The following is a 13820-nucleotide window of genomic DNA, read 5'->3' on the forward strand; positions in this document are numbered from 1 at the left end:
TTTTTTTTTTTTTTTTTGGTTTTACTTTTGTATGAGTGGACATCTTTTTTTTCTGTTATTTGCAGCCTCCCCTCTAGTTGTGAGTGTTGTTATCAGCATTAAGTTCTTCTAATTCCATTCTTCAGTTTTTAATCACAGTTTAGTTTTAGATGTCAGGAGTTTCACTTCCACCATGACACCTAATCAGAAAGACAGAATGTACAGATTTTGGTTCAAGCAAAATAGTGTTTAGTGGAAATGGGGAACATACCAGAGAACTGGGGTAATCATTATCCATAATAACTGCGTTTGTAAACTTTGTAAATATTCAGAACAACCACAAAATATAACAATGTTGCTTCAGTACTTTTGAGTTCATATAATAATTTATGTTGGAAACTGTATTCAAAATTTGAGCCCAAATTATGGAGTTGAAGTCAGTCGTCTACAAGATTTCCAGGTGAGTTTTGTGACTAAAAGTGGTTATTCTGTAATTACCAGTTCTCCATTTAAAAATGATTTCCCCTTTTGAAATTTTTGGTATAGTTTGTTCACGGTTTTGGAGTTGGAGGATTTTTTTAAGAACAGTGTGGTAATTGAATATATCTTTATAGTGTTCATTTAATTTTTACTTGTCCAAATCCTCAGTGTCCCAGATTGAATATCAGGCAGGGTTCTGATGTTATTGAATTTTTTATGTGAATTTGCAACAAGCTACTGGTATTTCAGATACAAATTAAACTAATGATATCGTAGTGAACATCTTACGTTCTGGGAAATTTGTTCCCAGCGAAGTTTAAGAGCGTGTCTTCAAATGTGTCCTCTGTTTCTGATAACATATTAGAGTGATAAGTTGTCCTGTATCTTCTTTTACTTGCATTAATAAAGCCATTGCATGGATTTGCTTCTGATTGGATTGTTTAAAGATATTTTTGTTATCTTGGTCATGCATATGAAATGAAATAGAGGGTGTATTGTGTTTGAGCAGGCTATTGCTGGTTTGAATGGTATGCAGCTGGGTGACAAGAAGTTGATCGTGCAGCGGGCAAGTGTTGGGGCAAAGAATGCCCAGATAGGCCAGCAGGCACCAGTTCAAATTCAGGTGCCAGGGCTTACAATGGTGGGAGGCGCCGGTCCAGCCACAGAGGTGGGTGTTTGCTGTTTTATGATGTCACTGTTTCTGTTTGACAGTATTCATTTTTTTAAGCAGGTGCCTTATAAATTAGTGTTCTCCTGTTGCTATTTCTCCTGAAGACATGTATGTGTGTGAAGAATTCTGTCTTCTGGGATTTAACACCATGCAGTCTGTCGAAAGTCATCCAACATTTTGGATGTTGCGTTCAGGGTCAGAGAATAAGCCCAACAAGAAACCAACATGGGGCAGGTAGCAAGCAGAGGTAAAGATGGAGGGGACATGTTCCTCTGAAATGTCATTTGACTTGCAATGGACTACACAGTGTTATATCTCACAAGGTAGAACTCTTCATAATCACCACTGTAAGAACCTCAAATCCTGCAACTTGTATGTCTCTATAAGAAGTAACCCCATATAGAGAAATCATAGTTTAAATCAGATTTGACAGTCGCGGGTTCAAGTCCTGCTGAGGCCATTGGGTTTTTTCAATTGACTTGAACCTTCCAGCCACACTGTGGCCCTGGGGTTGACTCAGCCTCTAACAGAAATGAGCACCAGGAATTAATTAAATAATTTTCCTGGGGAGTAAAGTGTGGCTGGCGCGTAAGTCTGACAACCTTTCCGCCATCTTTGAGATGATTGTCTAGATAATGTGGGACCCTCGTCTCACAACCCTATTGGCCTTCACGGCCTGGTACAGGGATAGCTTTACTTTTTTTTACTTTAGTTCTCATAAACAGGGATTTCTGTTATTTTGTATGAACTCCATCCTGTCAGACATGTGAATGAGAACCATGATTGCCCTCTATATTACATGTAGATAGACATTTATCAGAGAGATGAGCAAAGCATTTCTTACCCCACTTATTTAACGCTGCTGTGGGATGGCTATGAACCATTTAAGAGAATAGGAAGGTTATGAATGTTTGGTAGATGTTGAATCGTGGCATATTTGAAGGTACTATTTTGTTATTTATGTGGAGATACCAAGGAAGGCCACATGAAATAACAGTCAGGAAAGTTGGTAACCCATCCATCCCAGAGTGTCACTGCCAAACCATCCTGCTGAGTGGTGGGTAAGTGAGTCGTCGTAAATTATAGCGGTGAAAGAGGGGTACAGTTTGTAGGATTTTGGGTCCCCACAGCAGTAATTAAAGAGTTCTGTCTCCTGGGATATAACACAAATTTTGACAGACTACACAGTGTTACATACTAGAAGATAGAAGTCTCTACATATACACCTGTTGCAGTATCCTTGGCCATTATAGTTTTCAGTTTTAACTTTGTGTACTGTCACGATGTGCACATGTAATTGAATGTGTTACTTGTTATCGTAGGTGTTATGTCTCTTGAATATGGTAACTCCGGAGGAACTGCGGGATGAAGAGGAGTATGAGGACATCCTGGAAGACATAAAGGAGGAGTGTAACAAATATGGAGTGGTTCGATCTGTTGAAATCCCTCGACCCATTGAGGGTGTGGATGTACCTGGATGTGGAAAGGTGACAGTTATTCGGGACTCTTTCCTCTTTTGCTGACATCATATTCGTTTCTTGTCTGTTGAATTGGTGTGTGGAGATATGTTAAGGAAAGCAAATTCCTTTGCTTGGAATTAAAATGAAATCCCAGTTTGAGATTTTAAAACTTAAATTGGGGAGCAGGCTGGATTATGGCATACTTTTATCCAAAACTTGGTTTATTTGACTTGCATTCCACTTTTTTGCCGTCTGTATGCAGCATCGTTCCATACAGATGGCAAAAAGAAAAGCGAAACGCAAAGTCAGATCTGTGCAATATAACAGGATACCACAATTTAATATTACTTGGTTTGTGTGCTTAAAGCTCAATTAAAGAAGAAGGAATTTGTTTTTATAGGGTTTATCTTTTCCTTGATGATTATTTAGGCATGTGTTGTGCAGTAGATAAAAATTTTTCGAAGTTTAGAATTAACTTTTGGAAACGTTAGCGAATACTTTTATGGAGAGTTGTAACATTCACGGGGTTAATAAAAGAAGCCAAATTTTATGGTCTTCCCCCAGAGTGTCAACAACAAAACAAGGAAATAGCAGCTCCGGTCTAGAAACCCGAAATTAATGGTCATATGGATCTGTTGTGCTGACCATGTGACACCCTCTATCCGCAAAAGTTGGCACTAACTTCGCCTACCAGCGGTGGTTGCTCGGTCAGTATAGTTTGCTTGCAAACTACAGGTCACGGAGTTCTGTTAATATGAGAATTATGTATGTGTTGACACTGGAGTTCTGTTAATATGAGAATTATGTATGTGTTGACACTAACTTCGCCGACAAGTGGCAGGCGCTCAGTCAGTATAGTTCGCTTGCAGACTACAGGCGATGGTTTTTTTTATGTATGTGCTGAAATGTGTGGTGTATTTGTTACAAGACATGGAAGAACTAACATTAAGAAGTCAGTGACTTTTGTATGTAAATATGTCCTCACTTGAATGTATTTGTAATGTTTTCAGGTATTTGTGGAGTTCAATTCCGTTATTGATTGCCAGAAGGCACAGCAGTCGCTGACGGGCCGGAAGTTCAATAACCGTGTGGTTGTCACATCATACTTTGACCCAGACAAGTATCATAGACGTGAATTCTAGATGAGACTGACAAATGAGTTACATGAAGTTATCAACATTTTGTGTGAACTGTGGCTTTGGGATGCATTTTGAGATATTGGAAAAAAAAAGAACTTAACAGTTGTCCATTTTTTTTATGTGTATTGTAAATGTAGACAGTTGCTGTAAAATAGGCCGAATACAAGTATAAATCTGGCAAATCCAGTGGTCTGTTTTATCAGTTTGAAGGATAATCTCATATTAGCTGATTTACTATGACATTGAGTTGTGTCTTAAGTGTTAAAGATGGACAGTTTCATGGAATTGTAAGGAATCGTTTTGCGTTTATTTTATCCTATTGATTCATTCTCTTAATTATATAATAGCTTTTACTTCAGCACATGTTCCTCTGCTCTCACACATCGCAAGGGGTTGTGTTAAATTTTTCTTCACCAGAATAACAATGCATCATCACATTTTAAGAATGTTAGAGAAGTTTCTCAAAATATTGATGATGTAGTGTATGAATATTGGGATTCTTTTGCATTCCTCAAATACAGTTGTGAAGATCAGTTGGGTAATGTCCTGAACAATTTTCTTGTTCATGTATTGTAGAATAATCATAATTGTGCAACTTCATGTATTTTGGCAGATGTGCTGTACAGATATTGTATGTACACAGTTTTGAGATAACTGCTGTCTGTAGATTATCTGAAATTTCAAATAATAGAGGAAGCAGTGGAAGATGTGACTTTTTGATATCACTGTTTGTGCAATATTTTGTTCTCATGTAGACCTTGAGGTGCATGGTATGATGATTCCATGTACAAATCAATCCCATTCGTAGCTGAAACAGTACAAGTACATCATGCAGAAATCTAACTCCGGACCATTATGAAAATAAATGTTAGCATATAATTTTTCAGCTTTGTTACTCTGTAAAGCATAATTCGGGCTTAAATATCACATGCCCAAAGATTAAATTTTAGTATGAGTTCACAAATAACCATAAATCACTTATATATTTTTTTTCTGTATCCATTGAAGACTTTTGTTATGACAAATGAAAAACATTTCTTCTTGTTCCTCATAAGCGATTGTACTGCTGTTTCATGATTTCACTTCTTGGAAATATACCAATAAGTGATAGAGATAAGGTGAGCATGCAGAAATGGGCAGCAGAGAACAGTATAGAAAAGGATGGGAGTAGTAGAGGGTGGTTATTTGGGTAGGGTGTCAAGGCATGTGTGAGCACTCTGCTAGTTGCCACTGCCTTCCTACCTTCATTTGCACCAATAAGACTGCAGTAGCATTATACAGTGAAGGTAAAAAGCCCTTTCCGTGTCTTGACTTATGTACAGGTGTTTGACAAAATAATGGAAACAGTACAGATACTGTACACATTTCTCGATTGAAATGGTGCTCCTTTTGTCTTCAATACAGCCGCATTCCTTCTTTGAATGGACTTGTACAAGTTTTGAACAGTGATTAATGGAATTTCATACCATTCTTCTTGAAGAACATCTTCAAGTTACTTTAGAGGTGTTGAAGGTGGGAATCTGTTCCTTGCTCTAGTCTCCAGAACATTCGTACATTATCTTTGTTACCTACACAGACAAATATCAGCGAAGTAGATTCTATTAGCAACGAAAAAGGGTACAGTTGGGAAGACCTGTGTTTTTAAATTTTAAACTAGGTGCAAAGTAACAGCTACGTGAGTGTATACACCTGATGATGGCCGTTTGCGGCCGAAACACGTAGTGTAGAAGAGAGCAAGACGAAAGACCTACAATAAATTGTTGCACTTAGGACGGAGTTTATATCGTATAGAGTGCAACAGAATGCTTAAATATAATACTGAAAGAATAAGTATATGTATGCATAAAAATTGGAATTATGCTTATTTATTAAAATATAGTTATATTTCAATAAAAGGCCTTTCTTGTGACACATGCAGTAAGTCACGGAAGAAGTAATCTCACCAAGGAAGATCACACTGCAGTCAAGGTATTGGCAGTTCTGTAATGTGGTAAGTACTGTTTCTTTCCTGACATATTTTATCCATATAATGTTGAATAATGATGAAATTCAGTTTTTAACATTTAGTGCCACATAATGCAAATATGTATTTTGGTTGTAGTTGGTCTGGTAAACCAGGAACAAACTTTGGAATGTGGTTGCTCTAGTACCAAAATATATTTCTCACATTTCAGTTGCTGTTACACTTACTCATGGAGTTGAGACCTTCTTGAGAAGAAGCCAAATCTGCAGCTACTCAAGAATTTCACAGCATTATATGTAACCCAAAGGTTCATTACCGTGTTCACAAGAGCCCTCCACTGGTCCCTATCCTGAGCCATATCAATCCAATCCATATCATTGCATCCTATATCTCTAAGATCCATTTTAATATTGTCCATCCACCTGTGCCTTGGTCTTCCCAGTGGTTGCTGTTACACTAGGTTATATATTTACTTAAAAAAGTTTTGCTTACAATTGTTTTGTAAAGACTTTTTAATTACTTTAGCTGGCTGTTATATTTTTTCACAACTGACAGTTTTATCCGAATGAAAAATAGCTTGTTCTGAGTTCATGTTTTCATGGTCGTTTTATCTAAAATACAGTAGCTTATGTTAACATGAATGTAGAATAGATTTAATGTGTTTTAATGGATGCATTTTTTTAAAGTAGCAGGTGTAATGGATAATTAATATCTGTAGGTTAGTCATGATGGGATGGAAATGGGAGTACATTTGTTGCTTGTGATAGGTTTAATAAGCATTCTGCATTCCATCAGCACCACACCTGGCACAAGCGAAGAGTAAAGAGGCATTCTGTTCAGAAGTCAGATTTTATTTTTTGTAACAGCATGTTCATTCCTGTTTAGTATAAGTGTGATGATTGGACTATAAGTAAGTCATTACATTTTGTGAAGTTGTAAAAATTGGACTACATGTCATTTTTTCAATTGGAGATAATTTATTGACTTGGTTTTTCCAGGGAACAAAGCAGTGAAATGATTTGCATATCAGAATATTGCAATGATAAATTGGGCAACAAAAGTCGTCATGCTGCTGTCGCTTCTTCATTGAATAAGTCCAGTGTTATGCCGAATTTTTGGTAACTTCAATTTTTGTCCTTGTGAACTCAGTCTTGTAATTTATCTAGCCTTTTGTTTCTTTTATGATTAATCCAGTGTGCTTATTACCTTACAACTTTCTTCTTTGAATATGTATTGCATGTGTAAATTGTACCTTGAAATCTCTGTATCAACATTTCATTTTCTCAAATTCCATTAAACTGAAACAGTGCAAATTATTTTACATTAAAAACTTTATTTCACTGATACATTTTTCTTATTACCATTCCTGTAATCTGTAATTGTATAAAAGTTAAAGTGTAATTTATCAGTTGAAATATTAAATGTGAAATATAAGTTATATAATGTTTACCATAAAATAATATGTTTGATAGGCATAGCATCAGATTTCAATTAAGTGATGTAAAGATTTCAGGTCCTCAAGGCATTGACTATGAAGAGGACTTTTCTGGGCTGTGTGGCTATATATTGTGGTAGAAGTTTACCAGTGTTTTGGAGGAACACTGTATAACGTCACATCACAGAAGGTTCATGTTCCTCAGAGTTTAATTCAGCCATGTACAGAGTGGTGTAAAAGAAACTGCTTTCATGCCCCACACAGCAAAGCTTTTATTTATAGTAGAAATATAATGTAGGATATTTTTCTTTAACATGTTGCCCTTTCTAAATAATGTGTAACAAAATAAAAGTTTTATGCCCATGAAACAACAATGACGGAACTTTTAGACTGTAAGTTAAAGGCTAACATGCCTAACTGCATTTGAGAGGAGTCAGTTTTAATTTTGAGCAGAGCACTGTCAGCCTGATCATTTTCTTTGTTTTCCATGAGTCTTCTCTGTGAATACTATGCTGGTGTATGAAATAGGGATTTCCAAAATGAACTGGATCTTAGGGTATCAGCATTAGATGATCATGTATACCAGAATATGTTTTTTCTTGCTGATACTGCACGTCCTCTTATATTTCTTCTTAAAAAAAAGTAAGGATTAGAAACTGAATATTGGTAAGTGAAAGTGCATAGTTGTAGTTCAGCATTCCCTCATTATTTCAAACCTATATATATATTGTCAAGAACCTTCAAAAGTGTCATCCAGTGCTTGTGAGTACTGGATATGAAAGGAGGAAGGCACTGGCCAAGTATAATGCTACAGTTCCTATGCCGATGATCTTGAGGTTGAGGTTATCAGAAGATAGTACTGTTGAGATGGCATTAGTTTCTGGTTCTGATATGTTGTGTCATTTGTTACACTGAAATATTACCAGCTTCACTTTTCCCTCTCCATGAGTCAGATTCATTTGCCATTGAAACCTTACACTTCATCGTCAGTGTGGTATGTTGTGGCATCACCAGAGCTGCTGTTGTCACTACCAAGAAATACCTTCTTCATGATGACATACAGGATCCCACCAAAAATTATCATACAGCAAGACACAATCACCACAATGGCCCATGCTGGCACAGCATTTGCTTCTGTAATATAAATAAATATTTGTGAATTCATGCTCATATCATTTCAAGTCCTTGTATTGATAAAACTAGTTAACATTGTCAGATTTGCATTAGCAGCAGTTATGGAAAATAGTGATCATTAATAATTTTGTGCCATATAAGCAGTATACACCTTTAAAGAAGTTTTCCTGCAAGAAATTGAATATTTATTTATTGTTTCCGTCAGGTAGGATGTTTCCGTGTGTGAAACATCACACCATGAAGGGTTCCTAAAGGTGAAGTTGTATTAGTGGGACCCCCATTTAGAGTTTCCTCATTTTAACATTCAGTTTCAGTGATCTTGGGTCAATAATCATAAATTAGCTCCATTTATGATTTCCTGATCCCAAGAGAAATATTAAACCGGGGTTTTATTGTGCATTTTATCCCTTCAGATTAGATGGAGGTGAGTGGTCAGTTCTACATTTTACCAGCTGTACTCACATGGAAAGAAACCATGTTACCCATTAAATAGGAAACATGGGTATATACCAAGGTCAATGTGGATGCAGCAGAGAAGAGAAAATTCCTACTATTAGGATCAAACTAGAGTTTAGGTCATAGTCACAGTACCGAGCTTTGCCACTCTAAATATGCAATACTTTCGTACCGAAAGTCGTGAGCAACTTTTTTTTTTTGCATGCAACCTGGGAACAGCAGACGAAAGAGAGTACGGTGGTAGGTGGAACCAGCTGTTGTGTTAACCTTGAGTGTCTTGTGATGTCAATAGCTTGCATCACATGACCAGTATCACTCCTAACAAAATGGCCGACAACGATATGTCATTTCGCCACCATACTGTCATCGAATTTCTTGTGAAAGGAAATCCCTGCTGCAGAAATTCACCAGACACTTCAGCGTGCTTATGAAAGTATGTGCATGGGTGGGAGCAGTGTTTGAAGATGGTTGAAACATTTTAAAGATGGGAACACCAGCATCGAAGATGAGCCTCGGAGTGGTCATCCTCAAACAGCCTCAACTGAATGCAACAAGGAAAGAGTGGATGAGATCATTCAAGATGACAGGTGTGTGACTGTGGACACAATAGCCTGAAAACTTGGAATAGGGCACAGTGCAGTACAGGAGATGATTGAAAGCTTGGGCTATAGGAAAGTTTGTGCTCGTGCACAATGCTCGCCCCCACGCCGCTCGCATCACATTGGAAGCAATGGCAAAGATGAGGTGGGAAGTTCTTCCACACCCCTCCTATAGCCCTGATCTGGCACCCTCCGACTACCATCCATTTGGATTTGTGAAGGATCAGCTGCGTGGACGTTTTGAGACAAGGGAGGCAATTCAGAAAGCAGTGCATCAGTGTCTTTGGATGGCTGGAACGGAATTTTACAGAAGGGGAATTTTCAAACTCCCAGAACGCGCTGGGAAAAATGTGTACAAAGAAGTGGCGATTATGTGGAAAAAGAAAGAAAGTTCTGTAGATTGAGGTGGTGTATTTGGTTAGCCAATAATAAAGCATGTTACTTTACAAAAAATTGTTGCTCATGACTTTCAGTTAATTTTGTCCTACTGTGAATAAAAAGTTGTATTTTAAATAAACTAGTATTACTTAACTTGTTTTGAGGGCTTGTATGATGAAACAAGTGAATATTCAATGTTTAATGAAAACAAGGGTAATGGATTTCAGGGACCCAAGTTGGTATTACACTACATTCTTTTGAAAATTGTAAGATTAGTAAGAGTTTTTGACATTTACATAAACAGGGTATGAAGACAATATTCACTTTTATACAAAAATTTTATTCCACTTTTTTGAATAACATTTCTTCATGTTGAATGTAGAGGTCTGTAAAATACTCATATGTTTATACATCACCTTCAGATTAAATTATGCTACTCTGAATTCTTTAGATGCAGGGTCCAGATTGTTTTGACTGCTAGATTAATTACATAGTAGGCAATAAGTTTCAGTACTGGAAAAAATAAATCCAGTTACAAATCTGAGTGAAAAGGTATTCTCCAGAGCTTCCAGAAATGTTCTTTATGATTTTACATGTGTATATATAAAATCTAAATTTTTATTTAATTCGGATAAGTTTCCTGTTGACAAGATAATTGTGGTTAGAACCAACTCCATGCATCACAGTCTCCCTCGACTGGTAAGAAAATTCCTCACCTATTACAAAACCTGAGATTAATTACTGTATATACAATAGCCAACCACTGGATCCTAGCCCATATTCGTTGAATCTAGTCAGCACCCTCTGTTTCAGATCCACTTTAATATTATTTCTACACATAGATTCAGAGAGAAAAATGTGATGACCGGTTGCATGCCAACTCTGTCAGCTCACCTGTACTCGAGCTTAATTTAAATTCTACTTTGCCACTTGCTGCTGATGTCAGTTTATGTTACTGAATTCTGATGCTCAAAGTTTCAAATCTGATTTGTTTTTCTTGTGCTTAGGTTATGCCTTAAATTTGCCATTGTATTTTATTAAAATACACTACAAAGATGTTTTCCATAAAACTTTTAATCCTTAATGAGATCTATGCCATGTATTGCACAATGATCATTTTTTTTAGAAAGTGTGATTTGTACTTTGCTTAAAATATGGGATAGGTGGTACTGAAACCCACTAAAATTGAAAACTTCACAAATTTTGGTGCAGGATCCTAATAACAGAAGTTATACAAAATCTGTTTATTAGTGTATAAGATGAGACATGTAGATGTACCCCACATGCATTCGTACTCATTTCGTTCAGTGAATATATAAAACAATATAATGTGTATCATTATGCAATACATTTGATTATGATCTATAACAAGGGCGGTATATCATAGTGTGGGTTAATGCTTACTATAATATGTCCTTGTAATGGTTTTCCTTCCTTGAAGAATCTTTCTCCTTGCATCCACTTCCTCAAAAAGAAGACTCAAAACACCTGTAACAAGTATGTAATAAAACCTTTCAGTTACATCTATTTTCTATGTAGATGTAATTTCAGACTTAATTCCAAATGTTAAAAAAGTGAGACTTCAAGTAAAAAAATAAAAGCCTTACCAAATATAACAGCTGAGTAAACAATAGTTTTATGTAGTATGCCCATTTTTCAGTTTCTGTTAATGAAGTATGTGATTTTGTATGCTGAACAACTGTGTTCACTGTATGTATCTCTCCACACCCTAGATGTAGCTTATCAGCTTATCTCTACTAATGACAAATTCTTCATTCTTATCTAGAGTGATGATGAATCATGTGTAGGTGGGGTCTCTAAGCCTGCTGTTGAAGGTAAAACAAGAAAAGTGTCACAATCCATTAATCCCTTATACTTTTATAGAAAGGGCTGTTCACTTTAGCCAAGCAGTCTAAAGCATGTAGTAGTCTTTGTTCACTCAGAAGCCGGGATCATGGGTTCAAATCCCACTCAGGGCATGGATGTTTGGTGTGTGTGTGTGTGTGTTGTCCTGTGTTTAGGTAGAGGCCTTGTAACGAGCTGATTACCCGTCCAAGGAATCTTCCGTCTGTAAATAAGGGAAATAAGTATAGGGTTATCCTTGGATCTGACAAAAGCATTTGACTTAGTAGATCATGACATCTTGCTTGGAAAAATGGCAGAAATAGGAATACGAGGGGTTGCACAAAATTGGTTTCAATCATATTTAGAAAACGGAACAAATTCTGGAAATTACCTGTAGACATAAAGAAACTAATGAAATTACTAATTCCATGATTTATTTCACCGTCTTCTAGTGCATACACTTATCTACCTCACTCCTCTCTCTCGCACTACATGTTTCGGCACAAAAGTGCCATNCTAATTGTTTATTGCAAAAGAAACCAATAAGATATGGTGTTCCACAGGGTTCTGTTCTTGAACCAATGTTATTTTTATATATATTAATGACCTAGAATCTAGCATAGAGCATGGAAATCCAACACTTTTCGCTGATGACACTACTATTTTTATAACAGAAAATAGTGTAGACAATGTCCAGAGTAAAGTAGAGGAAACAGTAAATAAACTTTCTGAATGGTTTGAAAGGAATAGATTAATCATTAATAAAAAGAAAACAATAGCAAAATCCTTTCACCAGCCTAAAAATCTACATTTTCAATGCCCTCCAATAAAGTTTTATGATACACAGTGCTTGAGGTGGAATGAAAATAGAACCGGGATGCCATCCCACCCCACCTCAAGCCCTGGGTATTGTACATTGCATTTACTGCCAAAGAAGTAACGGGATGCTTTTAAGCCATTTAGAAAAGAACCGGGATGCCATCCCGCCCCACCTCAAGCCCTGATGATACATCCATTAAATATTCAGAACATTCAAAATTTCTGCGAGTTTGGATAGATAAAAGAGTTTAAGGTGGTCTATGCATACCCAGGAACTGCCAAAAAAGTTATGTAAAATATGCTTTGGTCTAGGAGTAGTAAAAAGAGTATCAGGGCTGGAGTCTGTTCGTACTCTATATTATGCCTACTTTCATTCCTTGTTATCATATGGAATATTATTCTGGGGCAACTTGCCAAATGCTAAATTGATTTTTAAGTTGCAAAAGAGAGCTATGATGCACATTCAGAAAAACTAGTTGTAAACAGTATTTTAATTATTTAAATATATTGCCCTTACCATGCTTGTATATTTATGAAACTCTGGTATACACAAAATCAAATTTGAATACTCTTGCAACCAATTCGGAAATACATTCATATAATACAAGGGGAAAAGATGACCTATATATTGTTTCATGTAATACCAGTTTATGCAAAGACAATTTTATTAATACTGGACTTCGTATGTTCAGTCATTTACCGTATTACATTAAGGAGACACCAGCACTATACAGATTCAAGAATGCTTTGAAAAACTTCCTGTTTGATCAAAGGAGTGGAGTCAGCTACTTCAATCACTTTTCAACCATGAAGATGGAGGCGGTATGTTCCTTCAAAACGTTGGTGAACTAACAACTACAAGGAATTATATTACAGATAATAGTACTCTAATATATATTATATATTTGGTCTTTATGAATCATAATACATTATATCTGAAGTATCTCGTGACTTTAAACTTGACCCTCTTGGCGATTGCAGCATGTCTTTTGGTACCTATACGGCCAACGTCCTAATCGGTGTTTGGCTCTATGTGTATATTGTCACGTGATGGAGTGGCTATACTCGGGGTTTGGATTGGTAACTGGATTTAATGAACTCTTACAGAACGTGACTACAACTATAGCGCTATCGCTAATTCATACACTGCAGTTCACTACAGAATGTACGAAGTCTCAGTCTACTGTATGTTCACCAGTTGTCGCCTGGTAACGGCTTCCAACGCAATAGCTGCCTCGTTCACGTCCTTACTATCCGGCGACTGTCTCACAGCAGCTAACTCGTGCTGTTCTAACTGCCGTCTCAAGCGTCTCAAGACCCTTAAAGTCAAAGTCACATTGCGACTGACGGTCAGTCAGTAATTTAGGGTCTTCTGGGATATAAGGTTATGCAACTTCATAGATGGTACCATTGTTTCACCATGTAGTGATATACACACATTTAATGACCCGCTGCTTCACTGG

General features: G+C 36.7%; 2 protein-coding genes across 3 annotated transcripts in view; one reads left to right on the plus strand and one right to left on the minus strand.

The window, feature by feature from the left end:
* The window catches only part of LOC111871181 (splicing factor U2AF 50 kDa subunit), a 25909-nt gene extending 21302 nt beyond the window's left edge, over positions 1-4607 (plus strand). For both annotated transcript variants that reach the window (XM_023864083.2, XM_023864082.2), the window contains exons 9-11: positions 968-1126; positions 2452-2616; positions 3600-4607. In XM_023864083.2, coding sequence (XP_023719851.1) covers positions 968-1126; positions 2452-2616; positions 3600-3731 — 456 coding nt within the window. In that variant the 3' untranslated portion in view covers positions 3732-4607. The remainder of the gene's footprint in view (positions 1-967; positions 1127-2451; positions 2617-3599) is intronic.
* A 1512-nt stretch (positions 4608-6119) lies between these two features.
* LOC111871179 lies at positions 6120-13439 on the minus strand. The gene is made up of 4 exons (XM_023864080.2): positions 13058-13439; positions 11301-11519; positions 11098-11181; positions 6120-8260 (listed from the first exon to the last, which is right to left on the minus strand). Exons 2-4 carry the CDS (start codon positions 11344-11346, stop codon positions 8100-8102), a joined length of 291 nt encoding a protein of 96 aa, XP_023719848.1. The 5' UTR covers positions 11347-11519; positions 13058-13439; the 3' UTR covers positions 6120-8099.
* Between the last annotated feature and the right edge of the window lie 381 nt (positions 13440-13820).

This window comes from Cryptotermes secundus, unplaced genomic scaffold (assembly GCF_002891405.2).
Source record: "Cryptotermes secundus unplaced genomic scaffold, Csec_1.0 scaffold493, whole genome shotgun sequence".
In the NCBI taxonomy this organism is placed as follows: domain Eukaryota; kingdom Metazoa; phylum Arthropoda; class Insecta; order Blattodea; family Kalotermitidae; genus Cryptotermes; species Cryptotermes secundus.

Bases quoted from the DNA above. Each gene is read 5' to 3' on its own strand.
- LOC111871179 (XM_023864080.2), bottom strand. From the start codon at position 11,346: ATGGGCATACTACATAAAACTATTGTTTACTCAGCTGTTATATTTG. The intron at 11,182-11,300 runs GTAAGGCTTTTA...TACTTGTTACAG, and splicing joins TTACTCAGCTGTTATATTTG to GTGTTTTGAGTCTTCTTTTT. The intron at 8,261-11,097 runs GTAAGCATTAAC...TTTATATTACAG, and splicing joins CATTACAAGGACATATTATA to AAGCAAATGCTGTGCCAGCA.